We start from the raw sequence: 26,526 nt of genomic DNA, 5'->3' as shown, positions 1-26,526 counted from the left end.
ATTCCCGCAGACCCGCCTGCCCCGGTGCAGTCATCTGAGAGTGACAGTGTGTGAGAGAGTGAGAGTGAGTGTGTGTGAGAGAGAGCTCCAGCATTAGGGCCGAACACTGAGGTGTCAGCGCATCCGGACACAGGACAGCCATGGCCCTGCTCGATCTAGCCCTGCAAGGCTTCTCCATCTTCGGCTTCGGCTTGTTCATCGTGCTCTGGCTCATGCACCTCGTGTCCATCATCTATGTGTAAGTGACTGCGGCATCATTGATTGGAAAGAGACCATCAAACGCTTCCTTTATTTTTAGCGACGCTGATCGCTAGCTTGCAGCGTAGACAGTTTCGGGAGCGTTGAAAGAGTGTCGCGGCGCGTCGCGTCGCGTCGCTGCGTTCAGTGCAGATGGGGTCTGGCTAACAGGGGTTTCCTCTTCGGCTCGTCGCGGTTTAACTGCTAATGCGTAAAAAAACATATTTATATCTATCTAAATGTTCATTGCTAGCACAGTTGGCGTTGGATACATTCATATTAATAATATGTCAATCATACACACATTAGCCTCCGGCTAGTCTCACATTAATCTCGTTTCTTATCGCTAGCGATGATAGTTAGCATAGCTAACGCTCTGCGTGCTGTTCCTGTTCATTTATTCGGTACTTTACAAAGTCTAATTGGTTTTTAAATCACTCGGGGGGGTTCATTTCTCAGGGGGCTTTTATTAATTGTCTGTGGTGGGAATCAAAACCACTTCAATTAGCTTCTCCAGAAACAGGCTTTCAGGGATTGAATGGAATATGTTTATATATTATAATGGTTTTGTTTGGGTAACGTAAGCCTGTCGTTCACCAGCACGTTTGTTTACCTTTGATAAAACCTAGTTTTCACTGAAGTTAACCAATGTTGTTCATGGTTTATAACGTATCACCTCCAATTTATTACCCAGTATCATATTTAGTTACCTAGTATCGTATCTATTATATCTGGTTGGCATACATGTTTTAACATCTTTCAGTAATCAGGTTTTATCTATCTATCTATCTATCTATCTATCTATTAGGGATGGGACGGTATGGAAATTTAATATCACGATTATAGTGACTAAAATTATCACGATTATCAATATTATCACGGTTTTGTTGAAACGAGATGAAAGTGTTCAAAAATAGTTGATGCTCACACTGAAAACATTTCAGCAAGTTTTATATTTAATAATCAACAAACAACTAATAAAACAAGCAACTCTATGCACTTAATTTAAAGAAAGATTAAATTCTGTGGCATTTCCTTCCTTACAGTGAAAAGTGTAGAAGCATAGAAAAGCATAGAAAAGTCACCGACTTTCGCCATTCCTTCTCGAAAAAAACAAAAAAAACATTGTGCGCTGCGCTTGCATCAGACTGTTGCTGGCTGGACATGATTTAATAGTGAGTTATTAAAACCGCGATAATCAAACACGGTTTTAATGATAATTCATTTTTAAACGATATTACTAACCTTCAGCACATTTTATCACGGTTATCAATAAAACCGGTTATCGTCCCATCCCTACTATCTATCTATCTATCTATCTATCTATCTATCTATCTATCTATCTATCTATACACTCACACACACACACACACACACACACACACACATATATATATATGTGTGTATATATGTATGTGTATATATATATATATATATATATATATATATGTGTGTGTATGTATATGTATGTGTGTGTGTATATATGATAAATTCAGTCAAGTGTGGGTGATCTCCTGACTGGTAGTGTATAACATATGATACTTGGTCTATAGTGAACTGGACATTGTTAACTAGGGAACTGTGGTTTGGGAGTTTCCTCCATCTGTTACAGTGTGTCATGTGAGTTGTCTTGGTTTCTATCACACTCTGATTCTACTACTACTTCTGATTAAACACGCGGCGTTCTGAAACCAGACTTCTGATCAGAGTTAGACTGATCCTAGAGGCTCTGTTTGTTCGAGGCCGTCTTACAGGATTGTTTTGAGGCATTTGCAAACTCCCAAATGATGTGTTGGTATGCATCCGCTAATGCAAAAAGCGGCCAGTCTCCGTGGGTCATACGACTCATTCAAACGAGTCTCCAGACGTCAGCTCCCATTGTTTACGCATTATCATGCATTGAGAAATTCTTGTGACATAATGTAATATTTTTTTTCTTCCTCACTCATGAGCTTTTGTGTTGCCTTTCACTTTTCCCTTTAAACATGCTCCAGGTTTTAAGATCGATAAATCAGTTCTTAGAACCAAAACCATCCTAGCAAGTCATCAAGAAATTTATAAATGAGCATGTGTTGACTGAACTTGAATGAACATCCACTTTTATATAGATCCTGCTCTGAAAAGACTATGAGTATTTATTTTTTTTTTTATCTGTGTCCACTTTTTTATGCTTCATTATGATCTTGCTGTGACCACACAATGGCACGCAGCTGGTGAGACTCTGTGAGTCATTCCTGAGGTCACTCACATCCATCTGTTGTGAAACCGGATTGAAAGCACTGAATGTCATGATCAGGCTGTACCCTGAGGTCAACTGCTTTCTTTGTAACAGATAGTAGTTCACTTGTTGAGCAGTGTTATGTTGCCCCTCGAGCCCTGATGATATCTTTTTATGAGTCGACAATGATCTGTTATTAGTATTTTCCTTCATATGTTTAGAATCAAAGGTATTTTTAAAGACCTTTTTACAAAATTTAATATAAGTGTTAGGTGTCCCCAGAATGTGTCTTTGTTTATGCTTTGCTTGAACTTTTACCATGGTGTTAGAAGAACTGCTACACCGTGGCTGACGGTGCAGTGGGTGGAAACTTGCAGATTAATGGGAAGTAATATTATAATAGGAATAATCACAAGAAGCAAACCCTTTTTCACACCTGAAACTTCCACAGAAAGTTAATTAAATGGGAGTCTTTTATATGACACTTTTGTATATTGTTTATCTGGTTGGGTAATTCTTCAACGGCAGCGTCAGCAGAGACGTTAAGATGAAGAAATACAGGTTGGGTGATGTAACCGAGATTCTTAGAGTCCCGAGTACACCTAGTTTCAGGAACCAGGTGTGAAGCCTGTCCTGTGGGAACCTCACCTGCCGTGTTTCCTGGTTCCTCAGCTCTGATTGTTACTCTTGTGGTATGTGACGTCTGACCCGGTGTGATAGAATCTGTTTAGTGAAATGTTTTTATGTCATCCTTTCCTCTTTGCATAAAGTGGGAAAGTTGCGCATGTCTTCATGGCTTCATGAAGGATTGCCACAAAGGGAAAGTACTGGTACTGGTACTTCAGAGAGTTTGAACAGTTTTTTTAAAACGTGATTTTCACTTATTGGTTCACAACAACCAGATATGAGTCCTTTAGAGGAAGTAGAGGTTCGACTACGTTAGAGAAAATTTGAATGACATTTTGCAGGCAGAATGTCCACTGTCTGTTGTAAGTAGTGATGTACAAAGACACATTTTTTACCAAATTGGCTTGGGGAAATCTTTCGCCCTAATGCAAGTTACCCTATTATTGTGGACTCCTATTAAAATAACTGGATTTTGTCCACAAAAATGTGTCCAAAGACAGGGAAATGTGCCAGCAACTTAAATCTCTGGAGTTTGATTTGTCATTGTATCGTCTTGATAACAAGATCTCTTTTCCCTGCATAGTTTAGATTTGTTCTTGCCAGTATTGCGGCATTTTCACTAACATGACCACAAAAAAATACAAATATACAAAAATATAAAGAATACTTTTTATATCAAACATGCTTATTTATTCGCAAAATCTGTCAAGTCTTGTACAGCTACGATGTCATAATGTACATATAAGTGTTGTGGCATAAATACATTTCCTAGCTTCATTGAGTGATGCGAGATCATCAGGTGATCCTCTCTGAGAGCCCTTTCTCTCCTCAAGCAGCAGTTTGAAAAGATCCTTCATCTCTGTAGAACGGACAGTGTAGGTCCATCTACTTATTTACCTTATACTTAGATTTGTTCAAATGTGAGTATGGGCAATAGTAGTGTTGTCACGGTACCAAAATTTCAGTATTCGGTACCGATACCAGTGAAAATCCACGGTTCTCGGTACCAATTTCGGTACCAAAGCAAAACACAAAAATATGCTAATTAAAAATAAAAATAACTTTTTAGCACTAAAAATAAAACCAATGCCATTCTTTATACTTATTTACAACTGTGTTTAAAGTTTTTTCTACAAGTTATATAATTATGAAAAACAGTAAACAAGTTTTACCCAAATTTAATTTGTCTTTTAATTTATGAAATTTAAACACATTTTATTTTTGGTAAATAAAGGGGATTTGCTATTAAAATTAAAACATGGAAGAAATATTGTGATTTATTTCTTTAAAAAATAAAGTATTATAATTTTTTTCAACAGTAGTAGCAGTATCACATACATTTTACTAAATAATAGTAATATTTCTAGCACAATGCCTTTATGTAAAAATTTACTTTTAGGCCTAATGAATGCATATTTGTCATTTTAACTGAACTTAAGACTGGTGGTGATGCTTAAGATATTTTTGGTCATTGAGGGTTTCTGTAAAAAATAGTAATAGATCATATTAATTATTATTAAAAGATAATACTACTACTAATTCTACTATCATACCAATGTATATACAATGCACTATGAATTGATAAGCTGCTGGGTTCATGAATATTAATCACGTTGTCTGCGTTCGGTCAAAATGATTTGCTGAAATCAAAACAGGGACGGTAAGAGATCAGCGCCAGCCAATGAAATTGCCATTTGCGCACTAGCTCCGCCCACTACCGGAGAAACTGGTATGTCTTCTGCTTGTTCTAAAGTAACTCCATTATTTTGACAGGAGAAGACAACAAAGAATAGTTTACATATAGCGTGTCGATTCAGCATGGTAAGACTCTCGCTCTCTCTCTCTCTTTGCATGTGTGAGAAACAGCGCTATCAGTAAAGCGACGGTGAGTCGTGCGCTTTCACAAAGAGTTTACAAAGCGTCAAATACAGGTGCGCTGTGCGTCCTTTGAGATGAACTGAAAAGTTCAGATCGCTTGATGGAGAGAGAACTCTGAAGCTCAGATGCTGAAATTAATGCAAGCGTCATGCGCTTCAGTCTATGTAGTAAACAAACCCGCACGTCTCAGCCATTCATTAATTCACACAGAGATGCGCAGAACACAGATTCATATTTCAAACAACTTTTGCGGCTTAACATTTACAGATACTGGTCTATATGGAGATTTGAATTTATGCTAACTTTGGCAAATTCCATGACTGTCCATATTAAAATGTTAGTTTCATTTTCATGACTGGATTTTGAGATTCCGTCCTCGTTTTTTGCTTCTCGGAAATCATAGCGCTGAACCGGGTTTGAACGGGACCTCGGTACTACCGGTACTTAAAGAAACCTGGTACCGTCACATTTAAAAAATTTTTGTTCCGGGTCTTTTGACAACACTAGGCAATAGTGATGTTTATATGACTTTGCAAACATTACGTGCCTCCCACATACAAATCTCATTTTTTGTATCTAGGAAATAATGCTTTGTTTTTAAAGTTGTGTTTTCGCCTTGGGCCATTCGTGTACCATAAGTAATCAAAGGGAAATGCATTTCTGATGGTTCATTAGAATGTAGTCATTGCTATTTAAGGAATTTGGTCCTTAGTGGATGTTTTGAGCACTTGGTATGGCGTCGCTTCCCATTGCGCTAATGGTGTGAGGCGGCGAGGTGAGGTCGTGTTGCTCCCCATTATTTAACGGACACCTCACATGAACTGATGAAGAGCTGCTCCCAGAGCTTTCAGAAATTCCCTCCCTTACTCATGTGGAGCTGAGTAAACATCACACACACAGGAATTGAAGGCCTTTCCTTTACAAACATATTCTATTTGATATGTTTTGTATGGCATCAAAAAAGGGCTAGTCAGCTTTTGTATTACTGATGGTAAAAAAAGATGAAAATTAAAGAGAGAAGATGGTGGGATGTGGGTAATGAACATTTAGGTAAGGTGGCTAATGTAGTGTGTGTGTGTGTGTGTGTGTACAGTATATGATCGGTACTGATTATTGTTAAAGGGTAATAGTAATAATATTGTTAAAAAGATAATAATATTGCCCTAATATTTTTGCAATTTATGTGTTTTGAGCTGTCTTATCTATAACACTTAAACCATTTTTTGTACTATTTACATTGCATTTGATTGTTACAGATTTTTGGCAGTTACATGATAACCCTAAAAAAATTTAATTGGTGGTAAATTATCCTGCACTTATTCACTGTGTTAAAATGAATGAATAATGACTGTATGAATATATTCACACAAAACTAATTACTATCAATACATTTTAAATAAAGCATTGTAGGTTTTTCAGGGCAAAATACCATAAATAGGTATAATGTTTAAAAATAATGTTTTAGTCATGGATTATGCAGTCGCAGCAGTCTAATAGCAAATGTTCCAGTATTTTAATGCACCAAAGCAGAAAATGGATTTGAAAATTCCACATTTGCATATGATTATATATTCACACAACTCCTGTACTTCTCTTTGTTAAAAATGCAATGATTGTTATTTGTCTGGGATAGTGAAAAGGCAACATAAAGTTAAGAATGCAATACATTTCTCACTTGAGAAAAATGATTGCTAGTTGCATTCAAACAATACATCATGTAAGTTACTTTATCAAAAAGCAGATGGCAATTATTCCTAAAAACATATTAACCGATAACCGCATAAGAAACACATTTGTATTAGCTTTAACAAATATCGGTCTCTTTAATTTATGTATAATACAACTTTATGCTTTTAGTCTAAAATGTATGTAAAACCAATAAATATAGCTTTATTATGGACTAATAGAAATGTCCATTTAACTCTCATTTTTTCTTTTTTCTTACTGCTCAGTCTTTGCATTAGATTAGATTGCATTATAGCTTAGATTGTTGTTTGACATTCACAAGAAAGTGGCAACAGTGATGTTTTAGCAGTCAAGATAGACAAACTCATCTCTCGTAATCAAACACGCTCAGACAGCTAAATCTTTCTTCCAGCTTTTAATGGCTATTGCTGTCTTGGAAGCTTCTGTGCTTGTTCTGTAGAGTGCTGGCAAGTGTGTCAGGAACGACTCCAGACCCTTAAGACAGGAACAGATAGGAAGTGCACAAGTGGAGTTCCTGAGAAGAGGAAGGTGCTAGAATTCCTGATCAAACTGCTCCAATTTAAAAATGCCTCTATAAACACTGGCACGCTTAATTCTGCATTACCTGAGCCATTATGAATGTGAACAGTTCTTAGAAATACTTTGAATAGGTTTTTTTTAAATAGTTTTGTAACATCCAGGAATGCTCTTTACTTCCTGAAACTCAGCCAAAGAGCTTCTCGTAACATAATATCTGAGTTCAGTGGACTTTTAACAGCAATAAATATAATAAAAGTCAGCCACCTGACCCTATAGACTTTGAGCAACGTGAGACTTCTTTCTTTAATCAAAGTATGACAAGTGTGTTAAACTGCCGAAAATCTTTAATACTTGGGAAACTAAACCAGTTGGATCACCTGCCTTGTTGCGGCCTATCAGCTGCCAGTCGAACTGCAAACAAACAGTTGATCGATGTTTGAAATAATACACCGTCCCACTGCATGCTTATGTGCTGCAGCCTTCATTTGGTTACTGCAGGTTGCTTGCAAATAGAGTAACTAGGATTTTACTTAATGTGTGCAACATAGTCCTGGTTCCTGTTGTAGTGTAATTAACTTTAATGTTTTCAACTGCATCCCAGTGTTTATCTGTGTAAATGATAAACAAAAAAGCAAAGACACTGATTAATAAAATGGGATAAAATACAAAAAGGATATTTATGTTTTATATTTTTGAGGATATTTAATTATTGCTGGTTACTTGCAATAGGTAACTCGTGTTACTTGTAATGTGTTACCCCCATTGAAATGCATAATGTAATCTAAAAACATTCCTTCACTCTCTTTTCAGCCGTCTGCATCTCAACAAGAAGACCACAGAAAAGGTGCCGTACAGCAAACTGGCTGGTGTGTCGCTGCTGAAGCCCCTCAAGGGTGTGGACCCCAATCTCATAACCAATCTGGAGACATTTTTTGAGCTGGACTATCCCAAGGTACCATCCTCTAAAGTCTTTGACCTTGCTGTTGCTCGTGCTGCTGATTCAGGTTGCTGGTTAAAGAAAAGGTGACATTATTATAAGAATTGCTATTATGTGTATGTATTATGTGCGAAAAACCCTTAAGTACAAAACTTCAGGCCATAACTCATCTAGACCTGTATTTGCCAAGGACAGAAATGATGCCTAAAATTGTGCCATTTTATTAGTCTTCCATGCAATCAAACAGGTAAACAAATTAAAGTGTAGATGTCAAATTTAATTGCTTTTTTTTTTAAACAATAGACAGTAGAGTTAAATATTGTCATTAAGTTTAATACTTCAGTTGGCTTTTAAAGTGCTCAAGAGTTTGCTAAAGCTTCTTCAGCAAAGTGTGGATTTACTTCACCAATATTACAACCAACAGCAGAGACGCATCATATAAAACATATAATCATCTCTTCCCTATGGTACTGTTTACTAACAAGGTGACAGCGCCAACTACTGGCCTGGCGTACGTAATAGTGTTTTTGGACGTTTATAAAAATGGGAATCGTTTTGAAAACGTTGTCGTTTATTACATGAAACTTTTCCGGTTTTGACTACACCGTTTTCGAGTAAAAGTAGCCTTAATTGCTAGCTCTTAGCTCTTAAAAGACATAAACATACTGTCGAATTAGATCAAATGTCTTTCATAAGCTGGACTAAAATGCACTGCCCTACTTTATAGTTTGCAAATATTTCATCAATGTGGTAAAGTACTGTGCTCCGATTCACAAATTTTGCAACCGTGCATGGGTGTACTTGCTAGGTGGCAAATTTGTCACTTCCTGCTTCACATCTGCACTTCTTTTTTGCTTGTGGCTAGAGTCAGACAGCGTTGCTGGGTTGTTTTAAGAGGCTGAATTATAGCAGGCCATCAACATAGAAAGCAGGAGATGATGTTACAAAGATGAAACAGAAGTTCCCAGAAGTACCGCTGCTTTGCTTTTATGTAAATAAAGTTTATGTTCGCAGTTTACAGTATATTCCGATAGGACATTCTTAAGGCACTGACTAGAGAATCTTATCAGCTATTTGAGTAGATGTTCAAATTTTCCTGGCAAATGTATCCAAAGCCATCCCAAATATTCGGCCTGAGGATTTTATAAGGTAAAACTGTACCTTGAAGAGGTGCATACAAGAAACTAAATCTGGATTTTAACATTTTGCCTTCGTTTCAGGATCATTTCCCCACAAGTATTCATCTCTGCAATGACATTTTTATCATATGACAAATCTTCAGTGTTTAAAAGTTTAGGTTCTGCGCAGTTGTGTAATGTTTTGGAAATAAGAGTCTTATGCTCACCAAGGCTGCATTTGTTTGAAAAAAATATACATTAAAAAACATTGAAATATTATTACAATTCAAAATAGCTGTTTTCCATGTGAAAATATTGTAAAATGTAAATTATTGCTGTGATCAAATCAGAATTTTCAGCATCATTACTCTAGTCTTGAGCGTCACATAATCCTTCTAATAAAGCTGATTTACTGATCAAAAAAACAAAATGAGACCGTACATTCTAAATGGGCTTAATTTTCTTTAAAGCAAATTAATAGTCATTTTGGGGGAAATAAGACCTTGATATGTTCCTCATAAGATTCACCCATCAGGATTTGCTAAAGGTGGCAATTGTGTTCAACACGTAATGTAGAGGTTACCATAGACGTGATGGAAACATGCACGGTGGGTCCCCTGATAATACATACTTATCTTTGTTGCTGAGCACTGCCACCATCTAATTACAGTGTTTCTATTTTGCATTGTGACTTGAGCACAAAGCTTTTAATCAAATCACTGATGCTTTTCTAATGAGAAGCTTTTCCAGGTGTGGCTGCTCTGTGAAATAACCCATTTACCATTCGATGATTGATGTCGTAAGACAACTGTCAGAGCTCCTAAATTAAAAATGTATAATATTAAATTGCCCTATCAGTAAGGCCCTCCCCTCGAATGCAGATGAGCCAATGGCAGTTGAGTATCAGTTGCATGGGGAGTGGAACTCGGACATCTTTAGGTTTCACCGCCATAGAAACATTGGAAGATCTGAAGCTTGCATTTGTTTTATTGGGTTTATGCTTCATAAAATGGAAAACCGATGTGCCTGTGGTACTTGTAACCGTGATTCCAGGTATCCTGAGGGGATAGGCAATGGAATTTATTTTATTCTATTTCCTAAACCCAAACAAAATGGAGCAAAATGACCGTAAGCATTCAACTCCAATCCCAATGAAGACAAAAACGTTTGTTTTCTGGGTGTCGTACTCTCATTAAGTAAGAATTTTCATTTGCTCTAGCAGAACATTAATGTCATCTTGTGCTTTAGCAAGGTATCTCTGGCTAAACGTAGCTAGCGTTAAAGTTCTGGGAATGTTTTCTCATTCATTTTGTCAATGCATTAAAAGAATTGTATGAAAATAAGGGGGAAAAAAATCTAAACCAACTCTGAAGGAAATTGATCAAATCTTTACTGAGTATTTAAAAAGTACATTGCAAATTATGTAACTTCGTGAGCTTGGTTTTCTGGGTCAGTTTTTAACGTATTTTCATATTGGACCTTTATTGTATTACAGTAAAAATGCTAGACGTTACTATAAACTCTACCATAAATCCTTGCACTTGGATTTCCTGGGTCAGTTTTGGGGGCTTTTTAACATTTTTATCTCTCAATTTTCATCCCAGTGAACGTATAGTTTGCTAACTAGCTAACTTAACTAGCTAAACATGCTCTAGCTTAATTGTGCTAGTTTGCAAAAACTCACATGACCCTTCTCATTCTGCTCTCTCATATCCATTTAAAAATTAAAAATTTTTTTTTTTTTTTTTTTGTAATCTGGCTCAAAGAATATGCTTCTGCACAAAAACATATAAATATAAATCCAGTTCCAGTCATTTTTTTTTTTTTTGTCAATCAACTTCTGCATTATTTTTACATGAATACTTGCAGCAACCTAAGCGATGATTCATTGTTTCCTGTGATCTTCACACAGAGTAATCTGTAGACTTTCGCAGTGAGTCACCAGCGAATGAAGGTTGAGGTTTCTGTAGTTCATTCCACCGATCAAAGTTTAATGCAGACTCTAGTATGGATGGAGGCGGATAAACCTCCGCTGCTCTTCCTGTGGGATTCGAGATGACTGGGTGCATTCAGACGTGCAGCTCTGCAGATGGGACATTCTGCTCTATTTTCTGTCACACAGCTGTTTGAGCAGCACAGATGTTGATTCCTCCTCCAGCTGCTGCTCCTTGTAGGTTTGCAGTCAGAGAATTGTTTCCCTTCTTTAGGAGCATGCTTTGTGAATTTTCAAGTGAACGACAGGAGGAGAGGGTTATTTTATAAAGCCTCTGCTTTGAAGGAATCAGTTCTAATCATCTAGAGCTAGAAATCTCTTTTAAATCATTTAATCTCAACCAATCTCCAAACCAAGCATTTTCCTGTCTGCACTGCACGTGAAACTACTACCAATGCCACACAATCACAACCAATCAGATGTTTTGCATTCAACTTTTAGTTCTAGTTCCCTTGATCTGATTGGACAACTAAATTATTCTTTATCTTTGTTCCTGGAGTTCCAGACAGTCTGTATGTTTCTCAGTGACACGCAATGATTGATTTAGCTTTAACAGTCTTAGGAACTTTTCCCCTTATTTTAAACAAATTAGAATTGGGATGCATTTTATTTTTGGTACCATGTTGATTTTCAGACGATATTTATTGATATTGCACAATGTTGGATGTTTGTGCATGCTCATTTCCCCTATTTTTACATTTAGATGATGACAGAAGGAAATCTAACGTAACCTTAAAGTGAATCTTTATAAAAACTATTCATGTCTGTATTTCACACTGTACATTGTAATACGACTTTTAAACAATTGATTTTAGTTTTGTTTTAATTCTAATTTATTGATACACAAAAAAAAATTCAATTTATAAAAGATTTAGTATAGCTGTACCATATAAAAGTTATTTTGAAAAAAAAAAAACATAATCGCTTATTAGTATCAAGTGTTACTACTAAAATTCATCTTGTAGGATACTGGCCTTATACATGTAGGCTTTTTGTATTTTTATTTATTGTTTTTTAAAGTAGATTTCCGAATAGCAATTTATTTGTGAAGTGAAATATCTCTTCTCGACTACACAAGCCAATTGTGCATCAACATTTTTGGATGCGTTTTCTATGCGGACATTTTTCCCATTTCGTTAATTCAGGCCTAATCGGATCAAAACAAGTGTAAATGCATCTTTAATTTCTCTTAAGAGACATTAAATAGCTTCCCTCTTTTAAGCAGATGGCATAAAGCGTTTGCCATATGCAATAGGAAGTCTAATTTTCAGCAAGTTCTAGCTTTATTAAAAATACATCATGTCCAATTGAATCGTTCCAAGGCTCTCAGATTCAAGTGCATGGGGAATAAAAATGAAGAATAATGAATTGCTTTCAATAGATATGCCAACAGAAAGAGTCTCTTCTTTCACAGCATGTTTATTCCTGACGTAATTTCTGGGTATTGCAGGCGTTCCATTGAATTGCAATTTGCATATTTATTTTTGACTTCTGTGGATGATGGATTTGTCAAGACACCTACTCTGAGTTTTAGTTCACTGTCGGAACACGTCAGCATCTCTAGGGCAGAAGTTCCTCTTTTACAGCGTGCATTCATTGTTTTATGGCTCTTTAACTGTATGTCAAGCACCACCATCACTCAGTCTTATAGCCAAAGGTACAACTTTTTTCACTAAAATAACTTAATTTAACTTTTTTTTTCTCAGTGAAATTTGCAAATGCATAAAAAAAAATGTAAATATAAAATAAAAATGTAGTACTGTTCCACAACTATTTGTTACAAGTTTTTATTCTCATTTTAAGCATTTTCTTGTATCTTAGGCCCACTAAGAATCAGAATAAAACTGTAGATTTATTTATTAATTTAGTAAGTTGGACATCAACCATTGACAATACAGTTAACCCTTTTGTTAAAAAAATATTTTGGCTGGTTATATGACCGTTTATGCTTTCAGCTACCAATAGGAGTGTATTACTCTTAGTTCAGATGAACATGTACATTACAACACAGTTTGTTCAAGTTTTTGCCTAAGTTGTAAAGGTTGTATCGCAGTGACCGGTCCAAATCAACCTCCAAGTGACTCTGTGGTTTAGATAGAAAAATGATTTGAGTATCAGTACATGTGCAGATCAGCCCAGGCTCCTAGGAATGTTAAATGACGCAAAAAAACACAGTGGAATGTGATCTGGATTGGGATGTCATGAGGGCCAGATGTTCAGCTGTTAAGAGCTGTCCAGATTGATCACATTCAAAACCTGTCTTCAGTGTTAACTTCACAAAATCACACCCTCAACAATGCTAATTGTGCACCTTAAAAGTCGTCATTTTAACAATGTCTTGGAATGCCGATTTGTCCGGGTGTTGACCTCTGATTAAATCACTTCCGGCTTTCATGCTTATGTGCTGATTAATTCCTTCTGCGTTTACTTTTTACATAAACACACAGTTGATTTGAGCAGTGGTGTCATTTTGCATGGCCGTACTCAGAATTACTGTGTCATGGTAGTTGGTTTGTTTGGTCTCTGTGTTCTGTTGAAAGACACACCTAACCCTCAGTACATTGTTGACTTGGTATGTCACTCCCTGTTTGGCATCAGCTGAGCTACAGCTTCCTTCGAAAGCAGGAAGTGATAGTGTTTTTTGGCAATTAGGGTTCCTGGGATAGATGCCTGGACCTCTAAATTAGTAATGCTGGGAGGGACAGCTGCTCTGGGGTTTTGAAAGCGAGAAACACTGATTATAACAGAGAGTGGAGGTCAGGAAAATGACTTTAGGTGACCCGTGCCTTTTCTTATTTACTTTAATAACATTGGTCTTTCGTCTTTTATGTTGGTAATAAGACTGTAACCGAGCTCACCAAAGTATATGAGAGTTATGTAATTGCAGTGTGATCTGATGACCAAACTTTAGTTATGGCAATATTGTGGCAATCGGAAACTGAAATTTGTTGCCACAATGCAACGTTGTGACTTTTGTGTAATTTTTTTTTTTATCTATGGGTGGACATGCATTAGTTTAAAATTGTCCTCATTTGCCCAAATTAATTTAAACGCCATTTCAACAGAAGTGAACGAGCAGACCAATTAGGTATATTTAATTCAGTTCATTTACTCCTAATTTGCTGCTTATTAATAGTCAGTTGGGTAGGATTAGGGATGTAGAATATGGTCATGCAAAATATGTGCTTTGTAAGTACTAATAAACAGCCAATATGTTAAAAATAAATAAAGCAACTAGTTAATAGTGAGAATTAGTCCCTAAACTAAAGTGTTAGAGGGTTCATCAGATCCCCATTTTCCACAAGTTGAAATGATTCTTTAGGGTCTTAATGAAAAGTCTAAATTTCTTAATGGTAATGTAAAACTTTCAAAAACTGCTCTATATTCACAGCAAGCCGTTATGGTGCATTTCCCTTTAAATGCTAATGAGCTCTGCTGACCCCGCCCATTTCTTCTGTGGGGTGACTGCAGTTCTCTGAGAGACTCGGCCACATTCCTTGTGAAACTTGTTAACTAGCACATTACTATGAAAGCCGATTTGCAAAGTTAAAAATAACTTATTCTCACTTCTGGAGGTAAAGCTGGATTTATTAACGAGCACTTCTCTCTAGCTGTTTTCGACACACAAATGGAACGAGATCTAAGATGAATGTTGCACTCTTGGATTTCCCCTTGCTTTCTATTTCCCCTCTCCCTGACGCCAGTATTCATCTGAGTCATATTATTTCTTAACCTCATGTTTAGTCTCCCTCATTTGGGACGGGCTGATCTCAGCGCTCCTGATTTCTTGTGCTGGATGTAGATTGGAGGGGTTGCTCACGGACATGTTTATAAATGATTGAATGAGAGGCTCCCGGTGTTTCAGCGCAGCACTATTACCCCGCTCGGGGTTACTGTCGCATACCCACGTCTCTTTGAGCACAGAAAGGCCCTCTGTCCTTCGGCTCCTGTGTCCCGGGCCATAGCCATGGCAGCATGGTGGCTGTGGAGTATTATGAGGTGGCTGGAGGGGGATGGCTGTCTCTTGTCAGAGCGCAGGCCTGTTCTTTCTCACTCTGGCCCTGGTGCGACTCCAAACCTCAGACCGTCTTCCCTGAAAGCTTTTGTTATGTGGCCTGCCACGCTTTCTTTGTCGAGAGCTAGACGTTCAGTGCTGTCTGCTCAGATCAATAGAAAATCCAGAGCTTTGTGGATCCTACCAGTTTTCTGATGCTTTATGGGAACATATTCAGCTCCTTGATAAGTGTTTTATTTCTTCAGTTATATTTTTGGCAGATGCTGTTTGCACCCCATTGTCTGTTACTATTTTGGGTGTTTCATTAGTCTATTCTTTTTAGATTATGGACTAAATAGTGAGCGTATGGGAAAGTTGTGCCACTTATTTTTTTATGAATTTGCCCTCTGGTTGAGGAGAAATTATGAAATGAGAATGAAGCATCTGTAATTGGCTTAAAAGTATTGGTTATACCAATATGATTTATATAGTTTTTTATATAAATGTTGCTATTTAATGTTACTTATTTTATATGTTTTAAGAGTCACACCATATGACGTTTTTAAGACAGCCTGAAGTAACCTTGCCATGTCAATTTATCTCATACCTTTAGAGATTTTGATCAGTTTTTGACACACAGTCTCTACACGTGCATCACATGATTGATTTAGAGGACCAAAATTTCTCAAATAATTTTCATGTTTTAACTGCTTCACGGCATGTTTTTCTTTAAAAAAAAAAAAAACAAATCTTCAAACCACTTGTCAGTTTTTCATTTCATAAAGAGTTTTTAATGAGCCTTTTTATTATTAATGGCAAGATACCTCAAAAATATCTGAATTAAAAAATATTCATATTCATTAACACATTTATCATATAAAAGGTTTATTTAAGTTGTATGTGCAATGAGAAGCATTTGTGTCATCTGGTGAAATATGTGAACAATGTACAGTGTAAATGATTTGCACATGCACACACAAAAAATCAGTTCAATACTCATGATAGATTATTATTATTATTATTAATAAATAAAACGTATCATATTACGTTTTATATATATATAAATGAGGAAAAAAAATCTGTATTTGCATTTGTATTTACTAGTATTGCATTACCTAATATCGTCTAGAAGATTAAAGTGGCAAAACACACATTAACCCTCTTTTCCCACATTCTTCCCTACTAATTGCACCCTGACATGACAAAACTAAAAAAAAAATTGATGCCACTTTTTGCCCAGTTTGATCTCCTCACCGCAGTATTGAGCTTGTGCTGCTCTGTGGGTTACTGAATAGCATCTTGGAAACAGCATTTATGAACTGTGTTTCTCTATGTGTGCCATGATAAACTTGAGTTGCTCAAAATTGTTTCTGCCTTTTCCCACAGTTTGAAATTCTGCTGTGCGTTCAAGACCATGACGATCCAGCCATTGATGTTTGCAAAAAGCTGTTGGGCAAATATCCGAATGTTGACGCCAGGTTATTCATAGGTAAGCATTTGATGATAATCTCACTCTCTCCATGTGAAATGGAGCCAATAATACAGAAAGCTCAGGCAGTGTTGTGCTGAGGAGCATCTCTCGTCCCTCGTGGCTTCCGCTGTCTTTGACCGTTTTGTTAGTCGTGCAGGGAAATGGCAGGGTCTCTAAAGAGCCGCGTGTGCGCCACAACTCCACTGTGTATATGCACATGTAGCTCTTGGAGTGGATATTGATTCTTGCTCATTAGGAACAGCTGGTGACTGGAGCGGGTGTCTTTCTGGGGTCCTGTTATCCATCCTGGAGATGTCATCCGCTGCTTTGTCTCAAGCTGAAGCCATGTTAGAAAACATGTAACGTCTGTGAGGTTGTGTTGCTTTAAACATCTCTGACATCTAAACATCTCTGTGCTTGGTGAAATGCATTAGTGCTCTCAGAGGCCCTGCGTCATATGATCTTTAGCAGTTCAGTCCACAAATAAACATCACATCCATACAGAGCATTTAAAGAGAATCTGCCTTATTGATAGATGATGCTAGACCGATTACAATTTATGTAATTGCTTGATCACTCTAATCTTACATTTTTTTTATTGTATTATTATGATTATATTTTTAAATATGACTTCTATCAATGTGCATTTTAACGTAAAGTCAAATTCTTTAATCAAATATACTGCATTAATCTAAAAAATAATCTTCATTTTTATTTTATTATTATTATTAATTATAATTCTTATTATCTTGAAATATGACTTCTATCAATGTGCATTTTAATTTCAAATCAAAATAATAATACTACTATGACTTCGGCCAATGTGTATTTTGAATTTCCAGTCATATTTTTTTATTGCAGTTTGAAGAGGATCGGTATGACCATAATTCACTTCAGGTTCACATTTGCATATTTTCATTTTTGGCTAATATGGTTATGTTAAAAAATATAAATATAAAGTAGAAGTAATAGATTTAAAAAAAAAAAAGGTGAATTGAATTCTGAGAATCCACGTGTTTAAATGTACCTTACCTTAATAACAAAATTTATTCATAAGTTTATGCATATCATAAATTTTTGCAAACCTTTCCTGCAGCCATACAATAATAGAAAGCTTATGCTGTATGCTATCAATCATGATAATGCTTTGCATATACGTATAATTAAAAATGCCTGTAGATTTATAATAAGTACAATTTAATGATGATTACATTTAATGAGCCTTTCTACATGTGCATTTAACAAGTACATTGTATGTATTTCTAACTGCGTATGGGAAGTAATTCTAGTTAATCACTCTTGGCAATATTGTTGATTTCACAGAATGTTCTAGGCCTCAGAAAGAGGAAAATAAACTAGTAGTCGGCGATGCTTATTAGGCTATTTTCATAAAAGGCAAGATGTATATGATCGATATCGCTCATTTGCATTTGAGACCTGACTTCAGCTCTGAACACAAAGTGCTTTTGTTCTGAAGTAGTATATAAGAAGTGTCCTCCCTACTCAGTCTTCATCTTTGACTTCTCCTTTCTCTCGCTCTAGCATCTTTGGTCTAAGTTTTACTTCCTCTTTTGTTTAGAGTCTCACTTGAATACTTTGACTTAGACTTTCACAGGTTTTTATTCAACTCAGATACTTGGTATTTTTATCTACTTTGTATTTTTAATTGTTTGGATACCTTTTTGGATACAGTTCTCATTTTTATTAATATTAGATGGGCACAATCCATCGTAAATGGATTGCTTTTAAACCTATATTAACTGTGGATTTTCTATATTTGAAGCTGGTTATGATACTTAAGACTTTTGTTTCCAAGTTCTGATTAGTAGTTTAATTTTTCAATATTTTTCTTAATACATTTGCATATTAAACCACCTCCTACGTCTGGCTTGGATTTGGATTCTGCATCAAATAATAAGGTTGGAAATGTTGCCTTGGCAGTTATCTGAAATATAATATGCTAAAGTACTAAAAATGTAAAAAAAAAAAAAAAAAACTAGTAAAAATGACAATCGCATACAACTGAAAATATCACATCTATTTCAAAATATTAATAACTAATTTAATAGTATATGAGTAATATTAAAAATATCACTGATTTGTCTTCTGATTTCTAGATGAGAACATGGCAGAACTGATCTAGACCTGGGATGGGGGTTTTATTAAAAATTGCATAGAAATAATCATAATTTTATTACTATTGTGGACTGGATATCAGTGAGCTTCCATAGCTGTCTCCGTTATTAGACAAAAAGAGAAATATTTCAGATGTTTTCTAATATGCTTCAATATCCGGAAATATTATTATTCATGTCATTCTACCCTGGAGACCCCTGTAACTGACAAAACATTAACACAATTAAATTGACAACCACACTTGTTTCTTTCACAATGGCCGGATTTTATGATGCTACAATGCAATCATTTACAGCCCTAATAGTAGTTGCTGACATTTTTTCTCTTTATCTTGTTCTAGGGGGTAAGAAAGTTGGCATCAATCCAAAAATAAATAACCTCATGCCAGCTTATGAAGGGGCAAGGTACGAACTCGTCTGGATCTGTGACAGCGGCATTCGAGGTGAGCTTGACCTCATTATCATCCAAAACGTGTTTCAACCGTTGTTTATTATTGCTTTCTTCTTGTGAAATTGACTGTGATCTTCTATCAACAGTGAAGCCAGACACTCTCACTGATATGGCTAATCAGATGACGGAGAAGGTGGGACTGGTTCACGGTCTTCCTTACGTGGCAGACAGACAAGGATTTGCCGCCACGTTAGAGCAGGTCAGCAGCCTTCATTAGTGACCTTCTGAATTCTGTGTCGGGACAGTGTTGGTCGTCTGGATTTGGCTCTGGAAAGCTTTGGTTTTATTAGATGCTTGTGCTGTTGTTTCCCGTCGCACTGCAATAAGACTGATAAGTTGTGGTTTTGTTGCTAGTGGAGACTTGAAATGGGACACCATATGTTGTAGTTCCTCTGAACTTTAAAGCTCTTTTGCCAAATCAGTATGATATTAAAATTCATTAACAGCTGACAATATTGATTTATTTATGTTTTTGTAAGCTCGAAGTAAAACCAAATCACTAAAGGTCTCTCAATCAAATAAAGTTGTGACGGATGAGTTATAGACGTTACAAAAACAGACTAAGAAGTCAATATATCCGCATGTTAAATTTAATAAATAATCACATGTAACGCGATTGTTAATGCGTCAGATCTTCCGAGATGAATTATGTGGAGTATAAACACTGTCCTACATGGCTTCCTGCAGGTTTATTTTGGAACCTCACATCCTCGTTCCTACATCTCGGCCAATGTCACGGGAATCAAGTGTGTCACAGGGATGTCGTGTCTCATGAGGAAGGAGATCCTGGACGAAGCGGGGGGGCTGATTGCGTTTGCTCAGTACATCGCTGAAGATTACTTCATGGCCAAGGCCATCGCAGACAGGTTTGCCAGACTCATTACATATCTGTACAGTGAAAATGGCTTTTTGGGTTACATTTTTTTTATTGTCTTTAAAAGAAAGAAATAAACTGTAATTCTGTTCTTCACTCAGCCTCATGAAGATCAAAAACTTTGACTTTCTTTCTTCTGTGAAACAAAACGAGATGTTTAGCAGAATGTTCACGCTGCTCTTTTCCATACAATGAAAGTGAAGGCTGTCAAGCTGCAGCGATCAGTGTTTTTATATCACTGATACACTATTACAGCTTTTGTTAATATTTTTTATTTTATTTTAAATAAACTTATCATTTTAAGTTTGAAGTTTTAACAATTTTAGTCATTTTTAGTTTTTTAATGCCTATAGTTTTTATTAATTTTATTTATGAGATTTAGGCTATTTTATTTTAGCGCTTCACCTAAACTAAACAACATTTAAAAATGTTGCTTTGATGACTAGCTGAAATTTTATATATATATATATATATATTAGGGGTGTAAGGGTATGCAAAAATCATGGTTCGGTACGTTCCTCGGTTTTAAAGTCACGGTTCGGTTCATTTTCGGTACAGTAAGGGAAAGAAATGCAAACATTAAACTGCAGGTTGTTTATTACTATAAACTTTTTTTAACTATTTGTTTACACTTTTTTTTTTATACTTTTTAATAAAGTATATATAAAATAAAATACTGCTGCAAAGTTCTCCACTAAATAAAATACTCTGTCTCAAACCAATATCATATAATAAAATATAATGAAAAATATAAATAAATAACTATGATTACAATCCCAGCTTGTAGGCCTGCTCATATTTAAAAAATATATACAACTTTTCCAAAGTGTAAAGTGCAGCATGAACAGTTTCAGTTTTTAGACCTGCTCAGATTTCGTTATTGCGTTGGACCGATCGGAATTAAGAGCAAAGGTCTGTTTAAATGCCGATGGGAGCTGCGTTTGAATAACAATCGTTTTTTACAATAGTTTTAGTTTGTAGTGATGTTCACATTCGCGTGATGCCTTTTGAAAACCTTAGGCCGGTGACACACTGGCATATTGCACCTGTCAAACATAGTCTATTTTGCCGTCAACGCTGTTGACGGTGTCCTTTATCAGTAGGCTTTATATTTATGCTCAACATGAAGTATTGATATTGTTGTCGTGAAGACAAGATCCTGGCCTATCGGCGGTCTCCCTCTATGTCACCTACAGTAGCAGCAGTGCGCCAGCGCTGCGTCAGTCATGATTCTGGTGTGTAAAGACACAGAAAACGCGAAGCAGCCGTCACGCAACTGACACGCAGCAGAAACACCAAGCTCATGCCACACATCCAGTGTGTCACCGGCCTTAGAATCAGCTGCAGGGCGGGATTTGCGCTGAACGCGGAGACTTCCGCCACTTAATATGATCGTTTGGGAACACGAAAATGTACCTATGTTCCGCTCACAAAATATTGCATTCGGTCTTTCCACACGTGCACCGTACCGAAAGCCCTGTACCGAAACGGTCCGGTACGAATACACGTACCGTTACACCCTAATATATATACTTTAATAATAATTTATTTATTTATATGTATATATATGTATATATATTTATATTTATTTATTTTTTTATTTTTTTTGCTTTAACATTTATTTTTTTCAAATAACATTTTTTATGGTTTTAGTCTTCGTTTAATGATAACAACATTGCAAACAGTTTCAAAAACATAATAAATGTGTCATAAAAGTGGTCTATACAAATTGTGCGTTATATTCAAGGTATGCAATAGCTTTGTGTGACTAACGCCAAATATTTTTATTTCAGCTTATTGTGTGAAATCTAATTCGCTTCCATATATATTCAGTTATAAGACTTAAAGGTTTTTAATGAATACCTTTTTTGGTTTTGATCTTTTCCTTATCAAATCATTTGAAGTCATAGATTAGCATTTAGTATGTCATTCATTTATTTGTATGCACAAATTTAATATGTCGGGTTTCTGTATGCTTTTATTGTCTGGAGAAGATCATCTCATATGGGTAATTTGTTTTGAATGAAAATATTCCTCTAATGTGTGTTCAGAATCTTTTCTCTCAGACTAAAATGTCCTTTATTTGCCAGTGTAGTGATGTGGTGCTTCTCTTGCAGGGGATGGAAATTTTCCATGGCAACGCAGGTAGCCATGCAGAATTCTGGCTCGTACTCCATTGCACAATTCCAGTCTCGCATGATCAGGTACGCCGGTTGTTCAATCAGCTTTTTATGTCTGCTAGTGAAACCAATCTGTTGTCCTGATGGGGCCACCTCTGGCGCAGTGATGGGACTGGGTTATTTTTGTTGCTGTTCGCAATTTTCTGATAGCGTTGCTGATGGATTCATGTCTTTTTAAATAGCATCGTAATACAGAGCATATCTTGAATAGATTTTGATATGTGTATCAGAATAAGCTATCTAACTATAACACATGATGTTGTTTTTGTGGCTTAAGATGGTACTAGTTCCCATTTTGTGGTGCAAAAAAACTGCTGCGCTCATCTCATTTTCATCTGCTCTTGCTAGATGGGCCAAACTGAGAATCAACATGCTGCCGGCCACCGTCATCGAGCCCATCTCTGAGTGCTTTGTGGCCAGTCTTATCATCGGCTGGGCCGCCCACCATGTGTTTCGCTGGGACATCATGGTGTTTTTCCTGTGCCATTGCCTGGCCTGGTTCATTTCGGATTACATCCAGCTGAGAGGAGTACAGGTGAGAGTAAAATTCACACTTTATTTAAAAGTCCAATTCTCACTATTAACAAAGCATTAACTGTGGATTTTGATTCTGAGAGTACTTCCACACCTGTAGAGTGATTGCTTTTCTCCAAAACGGGTATTAAAATTATTACAATGTTGCTTTTTATGTTTGGTGTGGTTCGGTTTCACACGGCAAAGTTTCTAAACAGACCAAAATTGCTAATACAAGTCACGTGCGAGTAAACTGTTCTCTCATTGGTCAAAGTTCCACGGTTTATTTTACAGAATTCTGCTCATAGCTGTCATCCGTCAAGATGGGACGACAACAGCGTCGAGGGCGTATTGTTGATTGTTTTATTTTTTTTGTATAGCTGTCATTATATTAATTAATTTATCATTTTGAACAGGAGTCCTGGATTTATCGGGAAAACTTTAAAATGCACCTACTATGAAGAGCGATAAGACGGCATTATTAAATGAAAAGGCGTACTTGATTTTAAATGGTGAAGATGTGCTCACCCACAGACATCGTCTACTGTTTTTCATGGAACTTATGAAATTACCCAGCATACATTGTGATATAGCCTGGTTCATTGGTCTGTTGGATCTGACTGCTTTCTCACTACAACTGAAGCCCTCCAGAGTTCGTTTTATTAATCGAGCCAGGACCACCTCGTTCAGGCGATCTCGGACAGAATGTTTTTGCGCGGATCCAAGCGCGATTGAATTCCAATCCCAACCTCATTCTACTCCGAAATTAAACATTTCTTGTTTGGCATCCAATCAACTTAAAATGGTTTACATTTTCAACTCTTTCAAACAAAAGTTAACCAAAGTTCTTCAAAGTACGCCAGCACGATAAATCGAAATGAAATCGAAATTGCGATTAGGCAGAAGCTGCGATTGTCATGCGTATCTTTCAGTGAAGCACAATTTACTGATCAGTAGTTAATCTCCATCTGAAGGCCAGACTCTCGACTGACGTTATGAAGTGAGTTTGGAGTAAAAACATGTTATTACATGTGGTGTTTTCACATGCTTTCAGATGGAGCAGAATTTACTACACAGAGCCGTAGTTACGCAAACGATATCTTCGATTTCATAATCGCATTCGCTTTATCATGCATCCCTACATAGCCATTTTATATTGAACTGCAACATTTGTCAGTTCTTCATATAATTCTCCTTTTTTTTCCCTTATAGGGCGGCCCTCCATCCTTCTCCAAGCTGGATTACGCAGTTGCTTGGTTCATCAGGGAGTCCATGACAATTCAGATTTTCTTGTCCGCTCTTTGGGACCCCACCATCAGCTGGAGAGCGGGACGTTACCGATTGCGTTGCGGAGGGACGGCAGAGGAAATCCTGGATGTTTAAACGGCACCATGTGCCTGGGACTATGCACTGGTGTGAACATGGACACAGAACTGAGAAGATGTGGACGCAGGTGGACAAACGAACTGCAACTTTTTTTTCGTTTTGGGTTTTATTCCAAGTTCTGATAGTTTTTAACCTGCGACTTATATAGATTATTTATGTCCTTGGTGCTTTTTTTGTTTTCCTGTGCGGTCTCTTGACAATTGAGACCTCGTTCTAGATGAGCCAAAAGTTATGAAGAAGAGAACTTGTGTGGAAACTATGTCTGGTGAGGAGGCGGCACTTCAGCGGGCATCAGTAGCCTTGTTTAAAAACCAGTCTAAATGTAACTCTTTTATTTTTAAAGGTCCCTGCAACATGTTTAGTGGTGGTTGAAGAACTCTGTATTTTGTGACATATCCATTTTATAATGAGTTGGATTTACAGTTTTTAACGATAATAGTTGGGTAAAGAGTGACTGAAGCCTGTTAAAATGGCACTGGCGCATGAATGGATCACTTGCTTATCACAGTGTTGCTCTCAACATACAGCACTCTTGCCATATTTTATACATTTTTGGACTTTTGGATGTTCGAAACGGATCCACTCAGGTCCATTTTATGTTTACTGGACAGAGCAATATCTTCGGTTGAGGTTATACATAGGGAATTGTGGCATACTGTTGACGACTCTTGTACAGTCTTTGCATTCTCCCTGCAGTATTCGAGCACGAGGTTTACTCCTTAACTTGCTATCTGCAGATTTAATCGCATATCTTATGAAATTTAGTGTCATTTGAAGAGCAAGCAGTTTTGTTATAATTTTGACATCTTTCATGCTTTTCTTCAAGGTCTTTATCTTACCGTGCTTCGTTCTCCGCAGTAGTTGCTCTCGTACCAGGATCAGGGTTTACTCAAACACATTTCCTGCCCTGCTGCTGTTTGTTTGAGAAGCTGTCAGTATTTTCTTGACGTTTGACTGGATATAAATTGTCCAAACATTTCATCCAATGCCATTTCAGTTAGCCTTTAAACCAAATTTTCTTGATGTCAAGAGTTTGAGAAGTTAAAGTATACTCATTTTTTTTGAGTTGAAACAATTTGGCAGGAGTGGATGTGTGTTCAATTTTATAGAAACATTTGATGCATTTCAAAATATGACAGTCGCACTCTACTTGTCTCCATTAACATAAATACTCTTACAGTCAAACAGTATTCACGAAACAATTGACATTCTTCTCCATCTTCCCCCCTTTTTCTTTTTTTTTTACACGATTGTATCTTAAGGAACTGCTTGTTTTTTGTTTCGTACTGCCAGCACTTTGTTGTTGAACTGCTCTTTCTGCATTTTCCTCATTTCTTGACTCTTGTGGCTATGCGTTCATAAATCATGCTGCTGATCGAGAAGAACCCATGCCAGCACTGGCAGTATTGTTTAACAGATAATCTACTCATTCACCTGGAACTGTTCAAGCCTTGGTTGTTATTTTCAAACCATAATAATAATAATATTTGATTCCGAGAAAAAACCCTGTTGGCTTGAGCCGTGTTCATGTGTCTTCATATTCCATCAGCTGCCATTTAGGAAGTACTAAACACTGTTTTAGCCCAGTGCCAACCCTCCATTGTTTGTGTGTTTGTTCTGTTGTTGGTTTATTATTTCTAATTTGAATACACCTGATTTTGTTCTGCTGAACGCTTTGGGCTGACTATTGGAAATAAACTGTGTTTTGTGCATGAGGCCACGGAATGAATGCCATTTGTTCGTAACATGGCAGTTGAAGTATTAACAGTTGGGGATCAATCAATTAGCAATAATCATAGGCATTATTAGTTTGACTCTATTCAGGCTGTGAAACGAAAGCAAGCTTCCAAACCCATTTCTGTGTCCATTTGTGGTATAATAAACATTTCAGATTTTGTTGACCGTTACACATTGATCATACCTCAGTGGGCCTCATTCATGAAACACGAACAGAGTTTTTGTGAAATCATTCTAAAAAAAAAACAAAACAAAAAAAAACATTCTTACAGAATTAATTTGTGGAACCATTCCATTTAATAATTGGTAAAACTATTCATCTGTAAATTGGAATTGTTTTTACAAATTATTCAATTGAAGGTAACAATTATTCATTGTTGTGTCAGTTTATGCAAACAAGGTTTTGCGAATTAAAAATTATTTTAAAAAATTCTTGCATAATATAGATTGAAAAATTATTTAAAACCATTCTTGCGTAAACGATCGCATTGAATTCTGTGCTACAATTATATAATAATGGTTTCGCGTTAAGTTATTCCTTAAGAATGCTT

General features: G+C 36.5%; 1 protein-coding gene across 1 annotated transcript; it reads left to right on the top strand.

Moving 5' to 3' along the window:
• LOC132126931 (ceramide glucosyltransferase-like) lies at positions 1 to 26,174 on the top strand. Its single transcript, XM_059538540.1, has 9 exons — positions 1 to 238; positions 7,997 to 8,138; positions 16,615 to 16,717; positions 19,176 to 19,277; positions 19,372 to 19,484; positions 19,973 to 20,151; positions 22,277 to 22,363; positions 22,688 to 22,874; positions 24,065 to 26,174. Exons 1-9 carry the CDS (start codon positions 141 to 143, stop codon positions 24,233 to 24,235), a joined length of 1,182 nt encoding a protein of 393 aa, XP_059394523.1. The 5' UTR covers positions 1 to 140; the 3' UTR covers positions 24,236 to 26,174.
• The last annotated feature ends 352 nt before the right edge of the window (positions 26,175 to 26,526 follow it).

Source organism: Carassius carassius, chromosome 45 (genome assembly GCF_963082965.1).
Source record: "Carassius carassius chromosome 45, fCarCar2.1, whole genome shotgun sequence".
Classification (NCBI taxonomy): domain Eukaryota; kingdom Metazoa; phylum Chordata; class Actinopteri; order Cypriniformes; family Cyprinidae; genus Carassius; species Carassius carassius.
The sequence above is the reverse complement of the archived record's forward strand: the minus strand, read 5'-3'. Positions and strand labels throughout refer to the sequence as shown.

Coding starts and splice junctions, on each gene's coding strand:
- LOC132126931 (XM_059538540.1), top strand. CDS start 141: ATGGCCCTGCTCGATCTAGCCCTGCAAGGCTTCTCCATCTTCGGCTTC. Junction 19,278..19,371: donor CTGTGACAGCGGCATTCGAG/GTGAGCTTGACC, acceptor TTCTATCAACAG/TGAAGCCAGACACTCTCACT. Junction 22,364..22,687: donor TTCCAGTCTCGCATGATCAG/GTACGCCGGTTG, acceptor TGCTCTTGCTAG/ATGGGCCAAACTGAGAATCA.